General features: G+C 40.6%; 1 protein-coding gene across 4 annotated transcripts in view; it reads left to right on the top strand.

Annotated features, from left to right (window-relative positions):
• The window catches only part of SH3GLB1 (SH3 domain containing GRB2 like, endophilin B1), a 60,475-nt gene that overhangs the window by 27,293 nt on the left and 10,316 nt on the right, over positions 1–22,866 (top strand). Inside the window, exons 5-9 of one of the 4 annotated variants that reach the window (XM_083157151.1) lie at positions 372–464; positions 2,133–2,222; positions 6,586–6,609; positions 15,476–15,565; positions 22,451–22,551. In XM_083157151.1, coding sequence (XP_083013277.1) covers positions 372–464; positions 2,133–2,222; positions 6,586–6,609; positions 15,476–15,565; positions 22,451–22,551 — 398 coding nt within the window. The remainder of the gene's footprint in view (positions 1–371; positions 465–2,132; positions 2,223–6,585; positions 6,610–15,475; positions 15,566–22,450; positions 22,552–22,866) is intronic. The other 3 variants (XM_083157152.1, XM_083157154.1, XM_083157155.1) reach the window with 3 other exon arrangements.

The raw sequence follows: 22,866 nt of genomic DNA, 5'->3' as shown, positions 1-22,866 counted from the left end.
ATGAAAAGGTCGGAGGACGCGTACCACCGCCCCTCGCGGGCTCGCTGCGCTCGCCACACTTCGGGTTGGCGTTGATATTGGGGGGTGGCTTGGGGGTGTATTTCACATTATAATCACTCATTAGGGTGCTTATACAATTTTTAATCGCTTCGCATCGCATGCCATATACCTGCATGCGATGCGATGAAATGGCATACAATGTAATATCGTGGGCACCGTGCTAGGAAACAAGTATGGTGCGCCTTTTTTTAGACTATTCACAAAGTTACATGAAAATATATTACACAATGTTGTGCTGCATCTGAGGTAATAATGTGGGGAATTTTTTTTATTTTCTTTTTTTTTCCCTTTCTTCTTTTCACTTTCCTCAGAAAGAACGGAAACTGTTGCAAAATAAAAGGCTGGATTTGGATGCTGCAAAGACCCGACTGAAAAAAGCCAGAGTTGCAGAAGCCAGAGCTTCGGTAGGTAGATGGTTTGATAAATGACTGGAAAAAACATCACTCACATTTGCCTGTGGTAGTTGGACTAAACAGCTGACCTGACAACTTGTGCTCTTTGTAATAAACAATTGGAATGTCCCAGGTTCCAGTTACATGTTCTCACTGAGCTCTAATTTGCGAAAAGGTCTATTGTGACTGACTCACAACGTATAGCATAGACTGTAATGCATGCAGTCTCCTGTATACAGAAACACTATGTAGTATATACACCTCCGTTTCCCCCTCTTGTTTATTAGATAGACCCACATAATGTGTGTTTTTTTTGTTTACTCTTGATTATCAAGTAAATAATCTTAGCAGAAGAGATTCCTGTTTGCTCATTGAAAAATCTAAAGGTGCCCATACACTAGGGCGATTTTGATCCCTTCTTAACCTATTTTTACGGATCGGACCAAGAAATCGGGTGAAAAGTGGCAAATCGCATGTGTTTTACTTCAGATTCTGATCGATGCATGGTCCGATGTGGATCGGAGACAGATTGCTAGGGCTGCCATCAAGATTTGTCAAATCTAGCAGCCTGCGCTGGGAATGCAGAAGCTCAAGGGAGATCGTAGGTGATCTCCCTTGAGGCCTTAAGTTCTAGTAGTCTGTTAGCTGCTGTTGTGTGGCTACAGTAATTGCAAGGGTGGTGATGCTAATGAAGTCTCATTGATTTGGCTTGTAGTGCATACTTGATTAATGAAGTCCTAAGTATTAAACAAACACTTCAGAAATGTAAGTAAAATTTGATTCTTCAAAACAAGTTGCTTATGGCCATTATTTTGTGCTTCACTTGTTGCTGTTTTATTTTACATTATTTTGTGTGTCTCTCAGAAAAATACATAGACAGTGGCCACAAATAATTTTGAATCCTTAAGCCACCATATTTGCTTATGACAAGATAAGCCACATGCAGGCTTGTGTGACTCTTATTATTTAATCTTTCGATACTTGTGTAGTTTCACGGCGCCCGATATATCGATGCGATTTTTTACGCACGGAGTTGCGTGGTGAGCGGATGCTGATTACCGCGCTCGCCACACTATATAAAATCCACTCCATGCGTAGTGGATAGTGGGGTTATGAACAGGTAAGAAATCACATAGGAACACATCCGATATATCGGGCGCCGTGAAACTACACAAGTACCAATCTTTCAATACTGGATTCTTATACACATTTGTCCCTGTGGCAGTTGAGACTTCTTTCTCTGCAAGAGGCAGAACAGAGTATGAAGGCTACCTGTAAGCATTGACAAAGTACAGTAAGAGGTGATAAGCAATTGCTTCTCATTCAGGCAACAAGACCAAATATGCGCTTGTTAGGTAATTGCCTTCCGTGTGTCCTGTGTTTCAGGGACACAGACACTAGACATATATATATTCTATATGAATATATGTGTGTATAAAATGTGCAAAAGCAAGTTATGTTGCTTGAAGTGAACCACGCAGGAGAATTTCCTTTGTAGATGAAAGGAAGTGCCTGATTTCTGTATTGGAACCAGAGTTATTGCAGAACGATGAAATGCATTGCCGGAGATCATGGTTAGTTCCTTCCATTCTAATGCCGCCTTAGCTTCTTTTGATTTGGACAGATCATTACTCTGCCATGTTGACAGTTTATTTTTGTCTTTGTATGTATCCACTTAAGCAATTAAATGGGCCTGAGCCTGAACGGGATGCCAGCTTTATGGTAAATGTGTCTTACATGCTCAGCGTGTTGCATGTAAAGTGGCTAAAGGTTTGTTGGCCTCCATCTCTACATCATTATATCTGTCGTGCTTTCTCTTGCATTGCATATATGTATGAGACCTCGTTTACATACTGCGCCTTTTGTGAGACCATTCATTCTGAGTTTTTAGATCATTTTAATATCCCATCTAAATATTAGATTAGCCTTTTAGTATTCACTTGGTAATAGAAATAAGCTATTTTTGTTAGTTTTGCACTTTTGTATCCATTCTGATAATTATGGTACCTGCTCACCAGCCTTTTAATCATATATAAGAAAATTCTACTTCCTGCACTGCAAGAGAACCCACATTCTTATACCATACCTGTAGATGAGCTGCCATGCACTAGTTTGTAGGTTTCCTGCATTTTGGAATGTTTTCCCATAGTATGCGAGCTGACCATCCATTCCATCTGTGCCCTGTGATGTCACCAGACCATCCTACCTACATTATTCCCCACAATACTAAATGGATATCACCTGTGTATCTTTCTCCTATCTCACCACTCAACACTGTGACTGTACTGCAGACACCTGCGTAATATAGGGCCAAATGTGATAGAGTGTAAAGGCCCATACACACTGCGTGACTTTGAGCTGTAAGCCGCTCACAACAGCAAGTTTGAGCGGCTTTCAGCTCAAAGCCTCCCAGTGTGTATGCCCCGGCATAGAGCGCTGCTGCGCGCTCCTGCATCATCGCTGGGAAAGCTGCTCATCTGCTGGTATTACCGGTAGATGGACGGCTTTGCATAGCACTGCTCTATGCAAAGCCCTCCTCACCCCACTGATGGCGTCGGGCAGGGGGAAAGCCGCTTAGTGTGTATGCTCCCCCCCCCTACCCTCAGCGATAAAAGCGGTTATCGCTGTCCATACATGCTGGGCATAATCGCCTGGTGTGTATGGACATTAAGAATCAAAAAGTGAGAGATTTTGGGCAAATTTCCCAATTTTTTTTTTTTTTTTTAAACGGCAATAATTTATAATGGGAAAAAAAAAAAAAAAAAACGGTTGATTTTGCCAAGTAATTGATTACCGCTTTGAAAAAATGGGACAACTGGCCCAAAGTCTCACTTTCACTTGAATCTCAAACCCTATTACATTTGGCCCACGGTGTCTGCACTATACTGCATCTCCCACCACACTAATAAGATCTTCATGTTTTGATATAGACTGAACCCGGGGACTTGTACAAGTATGTTGTATGTTCTTTTTTGGCTTACCTTTTAAACATTCATCATCATGACCACGAAAAACTTGTTTTATGAATACCATGCAGTTGTCTATTTTTCATTGTTTAAAGCAAGATGGGTACATTTTATTTATGAACAGTAATTTTATATAGCGCATATATATTCCACAGCGCTTTACAGAGAATATTTAAACATTCCCATCAGTCCCTTCCCCAGTGGAGCTTACAATCTATACTAGACCGCATTTACAGTACTAGACTGCATTTACACACACTCAGACATGCTCATGCACTAACAGACATTATTTAACTTACCAGTATATTTTTGCATTGTGGGAGGAAACCGTAGTACCCAGAGGAAACCCACGTACGCACAGGGGGGGGGGGGGGGGGGGGAGAATATACAAACTCAGCACAGTTAGGGCCACTGTGTGAATCAAACCCCTGACCTCATTGCTGTGAGGTGGCAATGCTAACCATTACACGGTCCATGCTCCCCCATACTTCATCTCATTCATTTTTTTTATTTCCTTCTTTCCCAAAATGCTACGATACTAGAACCCATGTTTGAGTTACACTACTAGACTGCATTCCAAATCTGTTTCTTCTCTCATAAACACATGATGTACATGGAGATAAATAAGGTAAATAAGCAAACCCTCTTTAGCAACTAGCAAACATAACAGTTATACTTGATGGTACAATTGAATCCTGAAGCTTTTTTAGCTATGCACTTGAATTTGCACCAATGGTTGCTCTAGGAACGTATTTCACTAATTTAATTGACATCGGCAGAAGAAGTGCTAAACACTTGGTTTAAAATACATAGACGATATTTATTCACTTTGGCAATATCCCATGTCTTAAAACAATTTAACACAGTTTGTGCAAGCGAATAATAAACAGTAAATTATTACAATCTAACCACAAGATATTAGGAACATTTTCATGAATGCTGACGCATGTAGGACACCCCATTACTCCGTGATATTCCATCAGTTGTCAATGTGGTAATGCCAAGGCTTTCATGCGATTAACAATTGAGCCTAGGATAGTGCTATTGCCACCCAGTGTACACTTATAATGAGCATATCCTCGTATTTGCAGCCATTACGCTTTTGGGGAAGCTGTGTAATGGCGAAATCAATTGCACAATTCCCCACACAGAGTAAGATGCCTGTAAGGGCTCAATCAAGTAATCCCAGCAGATGTGATCAAACTGCTTTCCAGCATTGACCGGTACAAAGGCTTTAATGTATCTAACCGCAGTGTTTGGTAGACAGAGAATCGGAATCTAACATACGATAAATATTTTTTTATATTTCTTTGGAATTCGTAATTCCTGCAAAAAAACATGCCAGTGATCATTTAATCCATAGCAAAGTTACCTTCTGAAATGTATAGTACAAGTTGTCTCCCTTATCCACAATTCTGAAATTCAGAATTTTGTTGACTGTGACTCAAAACTATGATTTCTGATGGTTCAATGTACACAAACTTTATTTAATGCATACTGTACTGTTACCTTCGGGCTATTTTTTATTTGATTTAAATCTATATAACCTAAATCAACTTTCCGTTTTATGAAGAAGTGTTTGAGGGGTATTCAATCCCACCAGTGACAGTCCGAATTGTCGAGCATTTGTTTTTCTCGTTTTGCTCGACATGAATATTTAGCTCGACAAGTCGAGTTCTCGCCTATTCAAACTGTAATTTCAATCCCACCAGTAACAGTCCGAATTGTCGAGCATTTGTTTTTCTCATTTTGCTAATTGAAAATTTAGCTTGACAAGTCGAGTTCTCATCTGCTCGACAAGTCGAGTTCTCCCCTGCTCGACAAGTCGAGTTCTCCCCTGCTCGACAAGTCGAGTTCTCCCCTAGAGAGGAAAGTGGCAATTGTCAGAGATAGGCTTCATTTTTATAGTCCATTATATAAAAGTAGATATCTTGTTAAAAATGAAAATTCTCCTATAAAAACCATTTCCAAATCAGCAGACTGCACAATGCTGGTATCTCCCTGAAGTCTCAGTACAGGAATGAGAGCTCTGAGGTAAATTGCAATGCATTGCATTGTAGAAGTAAACAAAAGAATGGCAACAAACAAACATTGTATCCTGAGTAATTCTGCCCCAGCATGGATACAAAGGACCTAAACATAGGTGTTTGATCAAACCAGAAGTAGACATAAATAGACATGTATACAGAAGACTTTCAATGGGCAAAATGCAGCACAGTGAACATGAAAGGTGAGCAGAAAAAAAGATAATACTTCTTATATGCCAAATGGAATCATTTAAACAAATGCGTAATAATACAAGCTGAAAACTGATGCTGACAATGGAATAATGGGTTAAAGCATACCATATAAACATGCAGCAAATTTAAAGTTAATCAAAAGAGGAATATTTAGCAAAATATCACAAAGACAGAAGTCAAGATAAGCACTACAAACATTAGTACAATCCTGCATATACATTTAACACAATTTATGAACATGCAACAAGAGAAACTCCTTTGTCACGACAGAAATAATTGTCGAGTTAAATTTGAGGGAAGAGTGATTTCAAACAGTCGAGGTCAGGTGAATTCTTTGACATTGAATAGGCTGCAGGAATTATCTCGACAGATTTTACCCAAAATAACTCGACAAGTCGAGTTATGTTCAACTCGACAGTCGAGCAAACCGAAAACCAAATCAGGCGAGCTCTGCTCGACAAGTCGAGAAAACTAGACAATGAATAGGCGACCTCATAAATAACCAACCTCTCGTCGAGAAAACAACAAAGCTCGACAAAAATAACGAGCTCGACAGACATTGAATACCCCCCTTTGTCTTTCAAACAGTCTCTCTATTTTGAGAATAGGAAATATAATCTATAATTCCGTTCTATTAAAAATATTTTTTTTTCTGATCTACTAGTGCTGCCAAAGTCATTTTATGGTCATATTTCTTTATACCATGATCCTTCCATGCCATTATAAAAATGTACATCTCTATATCTCCTTGTTTTTGTGATTCCAGGATTATAAATTGTGATTTACTCTGATTTCAGCGTAGTGTGTTTAATCCTATTAGGTTCCATTATGCTTTCATATGAGACATTGAGTAACCAATTATAGAAGTAGCGTACATGTTTATTGCATAATAAATTGTGATGTTTGTACTTTATTAATGCTGATCAGATGTGGACTGAGGAAGTAACAAGGGTGAGTATATTTCATAGGTATAATGTGTAAGGTCCAGCTGGTCTACACTGCGACCACTGTGCTGAATGTGATTGGACACACAAGGGTTTTTTCAAACTTTTGGTCTTGACAATTTGTTAATTCTGAAAACTTTATTGACCTTTACTATGGTTCTGTAAAATACTCATGTTGTCTACTTCTAATACTGTACCTGAAACTTTTTAAACTATACTCAAACTAGAATAGGTTTATTGTCTAGTGAGAGGTGGTATTATCCGATAATAGAGCCCCACAAAGCAGAAATATATAATGAAGTGCAGTATTGTGAAAAGATCTCTCTCATATTTGGATTCAACAAACTATGGTGTGTCCCCGTTTGAAAGAGGTGACTTTCTCTTTTGGATGTTTTTGTACAAAATAAATTAAAACCATTGCATTACACTTTTTACCTATAACAAGACATGCATTTTAATTTTATTTATTTTTCTTTGGCATTTAGGTTAAAAATGTACAATATGGTCACTTGCATTCAGTTACCATGGCAACCACAGGCAGATAATATACAGCAGTGGTAGCCAACTCCAGTCCTCGAGAGCTACCAGCAGTTCACGTTTTCCAGCTCACCTCGCAGGTACACAGGTGCACTCATTACTGAATGACACATGTTAAAAGATCCACAGGTGGAGCTAAATACATCACTTGTGATTCTGTGAGGAGACCTGGAAAACATTAATACCGTTTTCTCACTGCGAGTGAAAAATACATGGCTTTTCCCCAGCATTGAAATGCCGGGGACTGTCGCGCTGGACCCCCGTTCTCACTGCAAGGCAAATTCCCAGGTGAAAAAGTTCTACCCGGGAATTTGCCTTTTAACACGGGTTTTTCGGCAGTGTGAACAGGTTGACCCGTGTCTGCATACCCGGATTTTAGACACGGGTAAAAAGAAGGGTTTTACCCATGTCTGAGATCGAGGTATGCGACCCGTTCACACTGCCAAAAATCCTGTGTTAAAAGGAAAATTCCCGGGTCTACATGCTAGACCCGGGAATTTGGCTGCAGTGAGAACGGGGTATAACTGTTGGTAGCTCTCGAGGACTGGAGTTGGCTACCCTTGATATATAGTATGTAGTGAACAGAGGGGCTTTGTGATGCCCTTGTTCTCATCAGGCAGTATCACCCATAGTCACATCAAGTAACCACCAGCGGTGGCTCAACAAGATTATAAATGAACGAGTTTGGTATTAATTCTAGTTTGCATGGTATTTCCCCATGTACTGTATAATTCATATATTGTAGATAACTGAACTGGTAATCTGTGGACCTGTTGCTGTAAGTATAAACTGGTTTTGGAAGTATTTTAAAGCTGAGTGTCTGTTACACCTTTCTTTGTGATTTAATATGTTAGTAGCCATGGTGTATATCCTAGAGGTCCCATTTTAGTGTGTGTGTGTGTGTGTGTGTGTGTGTGTGTATAGATTCTAATTGTAAACTTTAAAAATCCAAGTATTCAGCATATTTGTGTTTACTTTTTAGACTGCATTAGAGGAAAACCAGTCCGTGCTCTGTGGTGTACACACAAGTGGGGAAATAACTTAGTCAGTGGTGGGAATTGTTTCCGCATTGAATCATGTTTTCTGGTGGTTTTCTTCAAATAGGAATAATGCTGATTTACCTAGTTTGAAGATGGTGAGTTTAAGAATGTCCCTCTGCAGTAACTGTGCTAAGCAATAGGACTACATCATTATTATAAAGCACTTTATTAACATGAAATAAGTTTGTGCTGCACGGTCCATTTAATCTGCTCAGAATATTGGGGGGCAATATTGTTTGGTATATGGTCACTAGGTCCGATAGTCAAAAGGTCGACAGGTTAAAAAGCTTGACCTGTCCTAAGGTCAACAGTCATTCGGTCGACACAAGCATTCGATAGACATTGGGGAGGTCGAAAGTGGAAAGGTTGACATGCGTTTTTCAAGGTGTTTTTTTTGGGGGGGTCGACATATGCCGACAGGTGGTATTTCATGCCCTACCCTTCACTAGGGTGTGGAGGGAGAATATAATAGTGTGCCAAGCGTTGCGAGTACAGCGGTGCACTTGTTCAGTGTCCATGTCAACATTCGAGACAAAAAAACGTGAAAACCCCATGTCTACTTTGTGACTGTCCACCTGATGTTTATGTAGATCGAATGACCATTTCAACCTTAAGCCGTGTCAACCGTTTTTCACATGTCGACCTAAGGCCTGTAGACCTTCAGTGGTTGACCTAATGCATGTCGACCTTAGTTTGGTTGACCTAAGGATCAACACCCATACTGTTCTTATATATAGGCTGCCATGTTTGGTAGAAACTTTGTACCTAAAAGCTTGTGTGGCACTAGAAGGTCCCATCTGGGTTGTTGGATGTGATTGGTTGTACATTGTTGGTTAGCATATTCTGTTCGTTCTGCTAGGTTCTTTTTTATTTCCTGTTTGGAGAACAAAACCATATAGCAGTACTGGTATCTGAGTGATAGGTCGACTGTATATAGGCTGACTCCATATGGTAAACATGCATTAGGGTGACATGTTAAAGATAGACCAGGTCAAATGGTCAACTAAAGGGTTTTGTTGCTTTTACTACCAATGTGGACAATTGGGAATAGTAACATGTACCAAGTGCAGTGTGGCACCTTGTCAAAAAAAAAAAATATATATATATATTTTTTTTCACCTGTAACTTTTCAATGTCGACCTTATGTGGTCAAACAAATGACTTTAGACCTAATTAGTGTTTACCCAATAATCCATACCAGCAGCAGTATTTTTATTAGTGAGCTATGGTGCAATGAATTTGTCATCTACTGTAGCAACATGCTGAGATGTGTAATGTTCACCGTACTTACTGGAGGCACTTTTTTATTTTTCAATGACACTTGTTCGAATAACCCAATTCAAAGGTTCAAGTTTTACTTATGTTGCCGTTAAAATCCCTGGCACTGTGTAAGAGGAGTGTTTTGCGTTCGGGCTATTTGTTAGAACACATTTCTTTTTATTGCTGTTCTCTAGCCATACATTTAGATCTGGCAGAGAGCTGGGTATGGTCACTGTGTGCAGCTGCGAGCTGTAGATCTCTGCTGTGCATCACTACCATTCATCTCGCTGTATCCAGAGAGCAACTTTGTGCTGTATCCCAGACAATATAAAATGTTTCCTTGCCTGATTGAAAGTCACAGAAGGTAGCCAGAAAAATATAGTAATGTATTCCGAAAAATCTGGATTAATCCGATCAAGAATGACTACCTCTTAGTTACCATCTTTGTCTGAACCTTTTTACAGCTGTAAGTTACAGCTCCTATTCGCACTTTTGAAAATCGCAAGATTGGGCAGTTTTTCGCATATTTAATGAGATGCGAAAAACGGGCCAAATAGTGCGAATAGGTGCGATTTGATGCGATTTCTTTAGTCCTGAAAATCGCACATTTGCAGACAATCGCAATTTCAAATTTAAAAAAAAACTAGTGATATAAAATCACGGTCCCCGACAAATAGGGGTCCCCTTGATTTAATGAAACCAGCACCAGGCTCAAGGTCCCGGCGCTGGTTCCCAAAATACGGGGGACAAAATGACTAGGGGTCCCTTGCATTTCAAGAACCAGCACCAGACCCAACCAGCCAGCAGGGTAATGCCACAGCCGGGGGACACTTATATAAGGTCCCGCGGCCAAAGCATTATCCCCCTGGCTGGTCAGCAGGGGAAGTGGGGACCCCCCAAAGAAGGGGTCCCCCCCCCCTCCAGGACTTACCAGCCCATGCTGAAAGTCCGGGGCTGTCCCCGATGCCCCTGGGCGGTGGGCATCGGGCTGATGAAGTGTAAAAAAAGAATAAAAACTATTGTCTTATACTGTAGAACTATGAGTCCCAGCAAGCCTACCCTGCATGCTGGGACTTGGAGAACCACTTGTAGTTCCACAGTACAAGAAAAATAGTTAAATAAAACACACACTGACACCCAGAAAAATAAACGTTTAATACATCCACAGCCCACACATACTGATACTTACCTACCTTGAGCCCGTGGGTCGTTCCCTGGATCTGGGGTCCGGAGCTCCAAGGCTGAAGAGTCCGGTTCCGGGGCCTTGGTCCTGGTTCCGGGGCTGGTCCGGGGTCCGGGGCTCCTGGGCTGAAGATTCCGGGGTCCTGGATCTGTAGTAATCCTAAGGGGTACCTGAGGAAGGAAATCCTACTCACCTGGTCCCTGGCGACGACCCCGGCCTCTTCAGCTCCAGACGCGCTGCTCCCGGCTGGTACCCGCTCACGGACTGGAGAGGCGCAGAGATGTTCATCTTCCGCGCCCCACCTCAGACTGATTCTATTGGCCGGCTAGCGGCCAATCAGGAGCCGACTTTCTCGGATGTCAAATTTGTTGGCCAAAATAGCACTGTTTTTCACATTTGCGCAGCTCATTAAATATGCGAAAATGGAAAAACATGCGATTTCGGCCGTTTTTACGGAAAAAATCGCAAAAAAAAAACCCGCATCCCATAGAATGTCACCCATGAGGTCCGTATTAGTTTTGCTGCTTTGAATACACTGAAAAAGAAAGATGGAAGCCTTGCGCTGATTTTAAACAATACACCATGTATAAACTCGCAAGACCAATCTGTTCATATAGTATTTATATTTTATTAATTCAGTAATATTTTATTATGGTGGCCACCACAGATTAGAATATGCGCATCAAATACATAAAATAACAATTGGCCTCAGAACAATTTAAGATCTAAAAACATGTTTGTAAACAATATGTATCTAATGAATACTGATTTGTTACTATTTCAAAAGCACAATGCTCTAAAATCTAAGTAACACCTGTAATAAGCAGTCCTAGCTCGCGCCTGTGGAAAAGTAAAACATTTTTGTGGAGTAATTGCTGAACAAAGAAAGTATATGGTGGTGGCCGCAGATTACCACTGTGGTATTGGGCTCAATCGATACTCACAGCAGGGGTCTCGGTATATGTTATTTGGATGGTAGTGTACTGGAAGGTGAACGGTCCTCTCCATATTTCCCGTCTATTAGGGGGGTTAGGTGGACTTGATGATGGACACAGTGCGGCGTCTCTCACCCACCAGTGTCTTTTTAGCGCTGTTCCTGTTCGGTCCCCGGAGATGTTTCACTCCCTCACTGAGGGTGTGCGGCTTTGGTGCGTCTCTCGCCCGCAGCTGCCGATCCTGTTCTGTGTCTCTGGATGGTGAGCAAAGACTTTACTTCCAAGCAAATTTGCTGGGACTTCTCTACTGCCGGCCCACCTTTCTGGATATCAGGCGTGGAGAGGTCAGCTTTCAGGTGTCGATAAAAACAAATAGTTTTGGCAGATGATGCAATTGCTGGAACAATACTGGGTATTGAAAATATGCTGCCTGGTAACCCTCTAACGCGTTTCGCTTCCAAGGAGCTTTTTCAAAGAGTGATTCAGAATGAATTTGCAGCCTTTCATATACCTGAGTTTTTAATTAGATGTCAGTTTTCATTGGATCTCAGTGTTTTCCAGGTGCAGCTTTAATTAGTGTATCTGCGTCCTATACACCAATAATGAATACACTGTGTTGTATAATCACTGATACCACTGCCAAGGCTACCAGACCTGATCATGGATCTGCAAAGTCGCAGATAATTGCGAGTAGGTAGCCGCTGCCCAGACAGAAAGAAGACCCATGGTATGAAGTAGTAGATTAAGATGTACATTTTAGAGTTCATCAGGGGGGCGTGGCCTGACTGGCAATGTGAGCGGGTGCGGGGATTAGGAGCTCCGACAAGATCCTGATATATATCCTGCTCCCCGACCCCTGGACGCTGTATTGTTACCTCCACTGGCTCCGGAGTTGCTCCTGCGTCCCCGGTGTCATCTAGGATCCTGCTGTGTGGAGGACGGAGAGTTGTGCAGCTGTTTGGGCCTGCGGTGATCCGGGTCTCCTCTTCCTCGAGTGCGGGTGCCATCTTGGTTTCTCCGACAGCGTTGGCTGAGTTCCTGCAGCACGGCCCCGTGGCTTGACAGCGCTGGTGCCCTGTCCGGTGTCCCAGCGGGTGGAGGTGACTGGCGACCCTCCGGTGAATTGTCGGTGGATAGCGGGAGCTGTCTCTGTCGGAGCGTGCTGCTTGGCCGGCCGGAGACGCTGATGCCATCTTATTCATCTGGTTCCTGGGCTGAGGTACCTGGCCTGACTTAACCTTGCATAAGTGGAGACCTATAAGCACCTCTGATTTACTCGAAATTGCCAAGGTGGGATCTATATTGAAGTGAGTTGCTGATCCCTTTTACAGACACTAGCTACTGGCTGAACTATATACTTGTGGACATGAACTGTCTATCTGATTCCATTTATGCCTTGGAGGATTAATGTTGGTGGCCCTATATTTAATTACACTGCTTCATTTACTGTCACTTTTTAGCGGTATGCTAGCCACCGCCTGTCTTCCTTAAGACTCCTCTCAGGCGATTCGTTTGGATTTTCTTCTGCTTTGTGAGCCTCCCTGCATTATGGAAATACCGCAAATCCTGCAGGCCATTTCTGCCTCTGAGCGGAGGCTTCTAAACCTGATTAACACTTTGATGGAGGATGTAGCATCTCTGTTTGAAGAGTCTGTTAATGCCCTTGCTGATGGATGCGCTTCAAATAACGCTGATCCCCAGCGGAAAATTCTGTCTCTCCCCGCTGCTCCTGTCCGGCAGGAGAGTAGAGTTGGGGGGGCTCAACTTCTGTTTGATGTTCATGGAGTTCCTATGACTCCCCTGCCTGCTCATGCCATAGACTTTCCTGTGACCCCATTCAAACCGGTGGATTTAGATCTCTCTACAGCTGCCTGCCTCATTCACGATATGCTTTATGTACAAGGCCCTGATTTACTTCACCTGCAGGTCACATTTCTCTGGAATACATATCTGAAACGCTACTTTTACTCCCGAATGATCTGGACAATGACTATGTTCTTTTATATCACTCCTGGAACCTGAGGCCTGGCCGGACTAGGGATGCAGAGTCTCTGATATAAGTGGAGATGGAAATGTTTCTTACGTTTCTTGTCCTATAATTTGTTGCGCAATACCTCCATATCCTGCTTGCTATCCCTCTAAGTTTTATGTTCCTCTATGTGCTAATAACGTCTGTAATAAGATTCTGATTTCTGAATGCTTATACTTCGATATTGTTACATACCTACGTCTGTGACTACTGATCTCACTAATGTTTACAGTACTGTTATTTATTCCTTACTATATCCGTTTGTGGACTCTGTTGGCCTGTTTCAATTTTAGCTCTGAGACCACTAACCCCGATATATACTTTATATACTATCCGGTAACTAAGGGGAGGGAGGGGGGGTACGGGAGTTAGGTAGGTTAGTATAGTTAGGGGAGCTAGTAGGGTAATTATGGGATCCAAGTACGCCTTAGTTGGGGGTGGGTTGTACAGGGTGGGGGGTTTATGGGAGGTTTGTTTTGGGTTTATGAGGGACTTATTTCAATAGTGCTAGTGGGTTAGGTTTCCCGGTAATAGACTTCCATTCTGATGTGTTTCTTACCTGCAGTGTTACAATACCAGCTATGACGCAACTGCGAATATGACTTGTTCTCCTCTATAGGCGAGTGTGCTCGGATGGTGCCTTCGGGCTACTCCAATATGTCCTTGGAAATGAGTATATATCCTGTCTTCGCTCACATACTGTATCTTCTAGTGTATGTTTGCAACATGATTCATCACTTTGTGATATTTGCTTTTATGTCTATACCGGGATTTTGTAAGGTTATTTACAAGTTTTGGAAACTCAATAAAAATACGTTATTAAAAAAAAAAAAATGTACATTTTAAGAAAATTTGTTTAGCGCATCCAACTGCATAGCCTCTGTATGTGGAGACATCCGTAGTAGCCATTTCTGACTTTCGGACTTAAGGTGTTATGAATATTTGTGTAGTCACTTTGTTTAAAATGGATAGAAGACTGGAAAACACAAAATGAGTTTATTGAATCACTTTAGAATGCACACATTCACAATGTGTTTAGTGAGTTCTAATGGTAAAGCCAGCTCATGTTTTTTTGGATCTTGAGCCATTTAACTAGTAGAATACGTAAAGTAATGGAGATAAAGGGGGGTATTCAATCCTGGTCGTGAACTGACAAACTGTCGCATTGACTTGGTTTCGTTTTGCTCACCTGTCAATTCTTAAGGACAGTCATGTTTTCCACCTGTTCACAGTTTGAAACTGTCTTAATGCTTCCTGACAAGTTTGGACCAATGTTGCAAAAAATAGTCATCCCTAACTTGCCTTCCCACCTCAACAGTTTCTATATAAATCGTTGCTCTGTATGGTTTGGTGCCAATATGTCTAACTGCAGAGCTGTAATAGGAGCTGTGGGCATACCAGAATCGGGGCCAGGATCAGCACCAGTACCAGAACCGGTACTATAACCAGAACCAGATTCTGAACCGGGACCATGAGAGGTCGCAGAATACAAATCAATCAATCAAAATCTTTATGTGAAAAGATTCCCAACAGAAAAAACTGTCTAGTTCAAGTTGTCATAAAAACTGTCTAAACCAATTTGACAACTTCACATTAAATAAGTTCATGCCATTTTTGTGAACTCCCACTCGACAAAATGGAAATAAAACATTTTGACCATCGAGAGAAACGAAAAACAAAAACTGACGAATAAACCGAACAGTGAATAGGCGAAAGAAATGCCCCTACTTTTTTCTGTCGGAAGAGATCTCGACAAAACCCACTAATTTGACTGGAATTGAATACCCCCCCTTAATGTAGCCATGATTTTTTTTATTTTTGTTTTGCCAGTCTGTTTTATAAAAAATTGCACATTGAAATGCATTTTTGTTGCTCTTTTCGTCCTCAAGGCTGAACAGGAACTCAGAATTACACAAAGTGAATTTGACCGACAGGCTGAGATTACTAGATTACTGCTAGAAGGCATAAGCAGTACACACGTGAGTAGTTTCTTGAATAGTATTACAGAGTATGTAGAGATGTAATTACATATATTTAATGATTTTTCTATTGCAAAGAAAAGAACTGCGCAGCAGGAATCGCTGATGAATATGGTTGCTACTGGACCACAGTGTGTAACCACTCAGTCACAATTGTATAAAGAAAGGCATAATAATGATCAAGTATAATTGAAGTCCTCTATTTTGCGTATAGAGGAAAATAATTTTGATTTGTGATCTAGTACTTCATACTGGGGCTCCTTCTTTACGCTATCTGTATTCATTGAATGAAAACAATATTATGGGCAGGCTTTCATTCGTTTGTCTATAAAGCAATGCAAATAATCAAATAATGGGGAAATTTACACACCAAAAAAAATCCCAGATTAAAATGCTGTGTTTTGCGATCCAGGCCCCAAAAACATACAGGTCTGGGAACTGATCCCATATCTTGCATATTTTTTGCCTGTACACTGGATTTTTTTCCGATGCAGAAAATGGGGGTTAAGCGATTTGCACTAAAGTTTTATTTTTAAATTGTGAATCCACAACAACATATCCCTACTATATATCTCAGTATCGGGGTTAATATAATGTAAATTCGGCAATTTAAGAGGCATTAATAATTATTTCTCCATGATATTGTTAAATTAAAATATACAGCAATAAAGTTGCTTCTGCTCCCAATAGAGGTAAAAGTACATATAATAGCTTGATATATTAGCCCAAAATTTACCATTCTAGTTACCCACATGGTGATTCCATTTACCCGCAAGGTGATTCTGTTACACATATTGTCACCAATTACCAAGTGTATGTCCCAATCTATCAATGTAATTTGAAAATCTAGAGGTTTTTTTTTTTTTTTTCTGGAAGCTGAATTAATCCATTTTGGGGGCGCACACATAGTAACGTCTCATGAATACTGGTTTCATGGCTGATTTATCAAGGATATCATCCAAATTATGTCATATCAACTTGAATGTAATTAGCCCAGAGTCAATGATAAAATCTCATAGGAGGATCTTAATATCAAAAACGTGGGTGCTAATTGTATTTGCTTTAGGTTATTTTGCATAATTGCAGAGTATTTTATTATGTGTTTTATTTTTATTCTGTCTATCTCTCTATAAATAAATGGTTATATAGTGTTTAATTACAGCGCAGTGGCAACCTTTATTCACCAGAGCATTTCTGTTTCATTATTTTATTAGTTATTGTAGGGTTTCAGAACAGGTCATAAGGGGTTAATCCTGCACTAGACTTAAATACATGCATGCATGTTTACACACGTCCAATAATTTGTGGTTAATTTATAAATATAATTTTAAATGATCTATTACATTGGCTGTTCACCTCAGGGAAAGGAAATAATGCATTGACTTATAACAAGACGAAGAGGGGTGAAAAAGAAGTTATACTACTTTTTGGGGGCACCCTTAATTAGTTAAAACAACAATCCTTTTAAGTAAAATATTAAGTTATAAAAAAATTAGTTCTTGAGGAGAAAGCATGATACCTCCTGAATCACTTCTATTATCCTCGTGACTGAATTCTTTATTACGATCTCCCTCCAAAAATGGACTGTTGTGGTCTGTTGGTTATTAGCTGCCTTCTACGTATCACACTGCAAAACTCATATGCTGCTCTTGCAGGGTTGGAATGTATGACCAACATAGGCAATAAAAAACAGGAAGATATGAGGACTTCTACCTCTACTAACTGTAGGACCGGGAAAATTTCACCTACAAAAAGGACTGCACTTCTTTTGGGAGATTCCATCATTAGAGGAGTTGATCTGGGAAATGCTACTCAAGTAGAGAAACAAGTAAGGTGCTTACCTGGAGCCACAGCTCCAAGAGATAAAGAATGCATGCTAAGAATTGTAAAGGCAGCTAGAAAAGATGGGGAGGTGGATGTCATCGTCCACCTAGGCACAAATGACCTGGTTAATGCTGAAGTCATGGCCGTAAAAGATGAATTTAGAAAGTTAGGAACTGCTCTAAAACAGGTGGCAACCACTGTAACTTTTTCAGAAGTATTGCCAGTACACCAAGGGGAAGATAGAACTCTGAGAATCAGAAACTTCAATGTTTGGCTAAGGAATTGGTGCAATGAGGAGAGATTTGGATATTTAGGTCAAAGTCAAGCTACCTGGCAAGACAGAGCCTTATATAAAAGTGATGGCCTGCACCCATCTTCAAGGGGAACGAGAATATTAAGTGAGAAGTTTGGAAGCTTCATAAGCAACTATTTAAACTAGCAGAGGGGGGCAGTGAACCAAATGAAGAAATCTGCTCCCCAAACCTAGAGGTATTGTCTCAGCAGGAAAATGGAACAGGAAGCCTATCCACTGCAACAAAAGATAATACCAATCAAAACCGAATAGATATAGGCAGAAAGATGAACATAGCTAGCAGCAGGAGAAGCACAAACACAACTTTAAGAGCTATGTGTGCAAATGCTAGAAGCTTAGGAAATAAAATCCCAGAACTAATTGCAATAATGACAAGGGATGAACTGGATATTGTGGCTATTACAGAGACATGGTGCAATGAAAATCATGACTGGGACATAGCTATACCAGGATATACTTTATTTAGGAAGGACAGAATGGGAAGAATTGGAGGAGGGGTTGCAATATATGTGAAAAAAAGTATAAAGACTACCTTAATACAAAGTATTGAAGAAAAAACTGAGGCCCTTTGGGTGACCATAGAAACAGGGGAGAAGGCGATTTTTCGTATAGGGGTGATCTACAGACCACCAGGTCAGGAAGAGGAACTTGACAAGAGCCTATTGCAGGACATCAATAAAATGGCATTAAAAGGAGAGGTGATAATCATGGGAGACTTTAATCTACCTGATGTAAACTGGGAGCTGCCTGTTGCAAGTTCCACCAGAAGTAGGGACATGCTGAATTCCTTGCAAGGAGCATCCCTCCAGCAATTGGTGAGGGAGCCCACTCGTAAGGACGCAATATTAGACTTAATACTTACAAATGGTGACAGAATATCTGACATAAATGTGGGTGAAAACCTGGGATCCAGTGACCATCAAGCAGTATGGTTCAAAATAAAGACAGAGACTGACTCATCGCACACAAAAACAAAGGTGTTAGATTTTAGGAAGGCTGATTTTGTAGAGATGGGAAACTCTGTAAGGGATTCTTTGGCAGAGTGGAGGAACTTGAAAGGAGTGCAGGGTAAGTGGGAAAAATTAAAAAGTGCAATTCTAAAAGCAACAGAACTTTGTGTCAAAAGAGTTAGGAAAAACACACGAAAAAGGAAGCCATTGTGGTTTGCAAAAGAAGTAGCAAGTATTGTGAAAGCAAAAAAGTTGGCCTTTAAGAAATTTAAGAAGACGCAGAAGAATGAGGACAAAGAGGTGTATCTTGTTAGACAGAAGGAGGCTAAGAAGGTAATCAGATGTGCAAAAGCACAGGCTGAAGAGAAAATGGCCCAATCAGTGGGTAAAGGGGGGAAAACTTTTTTTTAGGTATATAAGTGAAAGGAGAAAAACAAAAAGTGGAATAATAAGACTAAAGACAGAGAGTGGAAGTTTTCTTGAGGGGGACAATGTAATAGCAGATAATATTAATAATTATTTCTGCTCAGTATTCACTGCTGAAAGAGAGGGGAAGGGGCCACAATTAAGTATAGTCAGAAAACTGAGGGAGAAACAAGTACATTTACAGAGGAGAAAGTCCTCACAGAACTCTCAAAACTGAAAGTGGATAAATCAATGGGGCCAGATGGGATACATCCAAGGATACTAAAAGAGCTCAAAGGGGAGCTGGTAAAACCAATAACAGAATTATTCAACCAGTCACTAGCTACTGGAGTAATCCCAGAGGACTGGAAAACAGCGAATGTAGTCCCACTGCACAAAAGTGGAAGCAAAGCAGAGGTAAGCAACTATCGACCAGTGAGCCTTACATCAGTAGTAGGGAAATTGATGGAAACACTCTTAAAAGAAAGAGTTGTAGAATATCTCAAAACCAGCAATTTACAGTATCCAAAACAGCATGGGTTTACTGGGGGAAGATCATGTCAAACAAATCTTATTGACTTTTTTGACTGGGTGACTAAAGTAATAGATCAAGGTGGGGCTGTAGATGTAGCTGATCTAGACTTTAGTAAGGCTTTTGACACTGTCCCACATCGCAGACTGTTAAATAAACTTGAAAGCTTGGGATTGGATTCTAAGATAGTTGAATGGATAAGAGCATGGTTGCAGGACAGAAAACAGAGAGTTGTAGTAAACGGAGTACAGTCAAAGGAGGGAAAGGTTACAAGTGGAGTACCCCAGGGATCTGTACTTGGACCAGTGCTTTTTAATATCTTTATTGGTGATATTGCAAATGGAATTGAGGGTAAAATGTGCCTTTTTGCAGATGACACAAAGGTATGCAACAGGGTAGACACACCAGGAGGGGTTAAACAAATGATTGATGATCTAGGTAGATTAGAGGAATGGTCAAGAGCATGGCAACTACAGTTTAATGCCAAAAAATGCAAAATCATGCACTTGGGTTGCAAAAATCCAAAGACTAAATATAGTATAAATGGCACTATAATGGAAACTACTGAGGAAGAGAGGGATCTAGGTGTCACTATTTCAGGGGACTTAAAGGCAGGTAGGCAATGTAACAAAGCAATGAAGAAGGCAAGTCAGATGCTTGGTTGCATAGGGAGAGGTATCAGCAGTAGAAAGAAAGAAGTAATAATGCCACTGTATAGGTCATTGGTACGACCTCATCTAGAGTATTGTGTTCAGTTCTGGAGGCCATATCTCCAGAAGGATATAAATACATTAGAGACTGTACAAAGAAGGGCAACTAAAATGGTGCATGGCCTACATCACAAAACGTACCAGGAAAGACTAAAAGATCTTAATATGTATACTTTAGAGCAGAGAAGGGAAAGGGGGGACATGATAGAAACTTTCAAATAGATCAAGGGTTTTAACAAGGTACAGGTGGGAGACATTCTTCACAGGAAGAGGAGCAACAGAACACGAGGACATGCACTGAAACTAGAGGGAGGAAGATTCAGGGGAAATTTGAGGAAGAATTACTTCACAGAAAGAGTAGTAGATAAGTGGAATAGCCTCCCATCAGAGGTGGTAGAGGCAAATACAGTAGTACAATTTAAACCTGCTTGGGATAGGCATATTGATATCCTTACAAAAAAATAAGGATCAAATATGGTTTGAGGTAACAGGTTTAAAAAAGGGGCAGACTAGATGGGCCAAGTGGTTCTTATCTGCCGTCAAATTCTATGTTAATGGGGCAGATGTATTAAGCCTTAACAAAGATAAATGCAAGGGTGATAAGGAGAGATAAATGTCCAGCCAATCAGCTACTTACTGACTTTTTCAAACATGGCAGTTAGCAGGTGATTGGCTGGACATTTATCTCTCCTTCTCACCCTTGGATTTATCTCTTGTTAAAGCTTAATACATCTGCCCCAGGATATATTGTGAGCCTAAAGATAGGCTATTGTAAGCAGCTATTATTTTGCTGATTGTCAGGCAACAGTACAATTAATTAATTTTGGTAATATCATAAAGCTGAATAGGCAAAAATATAAGTAGTTTTTAATTAACCCTTCTCAGGAGGCTTGTGGGGCTTGCAGATTTTCCGTGTTACAGAAGACTGAATCAACTGCTTTATTAGTCACGGTTTATTAGAAAGATCACTTTACCAAAGTCCATCTAGTGCCAAAGTGACAGAACTGGTTATATGGCTGTATCAAGTGAGTGTGGAAGATTCCAGTCTGAGCTTTGACCTTTCTGTTACACCCTACTACAGTGCCAAAAAATGGTCCTCAAGGCACCCCAGCAGTCCAAGTTTTAGGGATATCCATAGCTGTGCACAAATGCTTAAATCAAAATGACTAAGGTGCTAATTAATTCACCTGCGCTCGATCATGGATATCCTTAAAACCTGGACCATTGGAGTGCCTTAAGGACTTATGGGTCTGATTCAGGGTTGATCGCAAAATCTTTCTCAAATGGGCAAAACCATGATGCAAATGTAACGTGCAGAGAGAGTTATATATGGGTGGGCTGTGTCCAAACTGAAATCTAAATTGCATTGTAAAAATAAAGCAGCCAGTATTTACTAACCAGATAAGTCGCCCAAATAGAACTCTCTTCAGGAGTGTACACAGAGTGCAATGTGATGGTACCCGGCTGGGAGGGAGGGAAGGTGCGTTAAAATAGACTTTCCTGCACAGTCTATTTCTGCTTTTAATGCCGCAGAGCTGCACATCGGGATCGAATCTGGATTAAATGCGGCTAACACTGTGCGATTCTGACTAACTTCCTGTTAGATTTTGGCTATAAATTGAATGGAAAGTTTGTCAGAATCGTACCGTGTGTACACTGCATTACTGTAAATGTTATATTTCTCTATTTGAGACAGATTTTGTATGTGAGAATATGTCTGAATCTGGCATTATGTTTGGGAACCACTGCACTATTGCAATCCTAAATTATAGCGGGCTCTCAGCAGAATTGGAACTTCTGCATATTTTACAGACTAGTATATTTTTAAACAATTAACTTGTGGGAAAATGTCCCCCCCCCCCCCCCCCCCCCCACCACCACCACCACCACCACCACCATCATTTGGCATTATAAAAGTAATACAATGTACAGTTTATTATTATTTGGGGATTAGTAATAGAATAAGTTATAAAGGTAGAATTTCGGAAATAGTCAATTTGTTAAGTATGCAATGTCAGTAAGCAGTGGCCACAATGCCTGCTCTATGTTTGCCCATTGATTAAGGGCATTGCCTTGGTACATTTAGAGAAAGTCTTGTGTGTACCATATAACAATAATCACAACTTAGTGACTCAATGTTTTCTAATACAGGCACATCATCTCCGTTGTCTGAATGACTTTGTCGAAGCCCAGATGACCTATTTCGCACAGTGTTATCAATATATGCTGGACCTTCAGAAACAGCTTGGCAGGTAACCGCTTTTGTTTTGTATTAAAACTTTTTACAGTGTGTGTGTGTGTGTGTGTGTGTGTGTGTGTGTGTGTGTGTTTAGATGCAGAGAAAAAAATCGCCCCTACAAAACCACATTCTACTTCATTTTAAGGTTTGACTAGGGACACAGAATCTCCTATATATTTGGCTACATCTGTCACTCAAAGTGGGTGTCTGTGTCTATAACGCTCTGTTCCTGGACTTTCCTCTTAATGTGTGATTGCCTTCATCTGTGCTGAACACCTTTCTGAGAAATTAACCTGTTTAAAACAGGTGATGGCAATCATACATTAAG

This window comes from Crinia signifera, chromosome 8 (assembly GCF_055691185.1).
Source record: "Crinia signifera chromosome 8, ASM5569118v1, whole genome shotgun sequence".
NCBI classification, from domain to species: Eukaryota; Metazoa; Chordata; class Amphibia; order Anura; family Myobatrachidae; genus Crinia; species Crinia signifera.
This window is presented reverse-complemented; position numbering and strand designations above follow the sequence as displayed.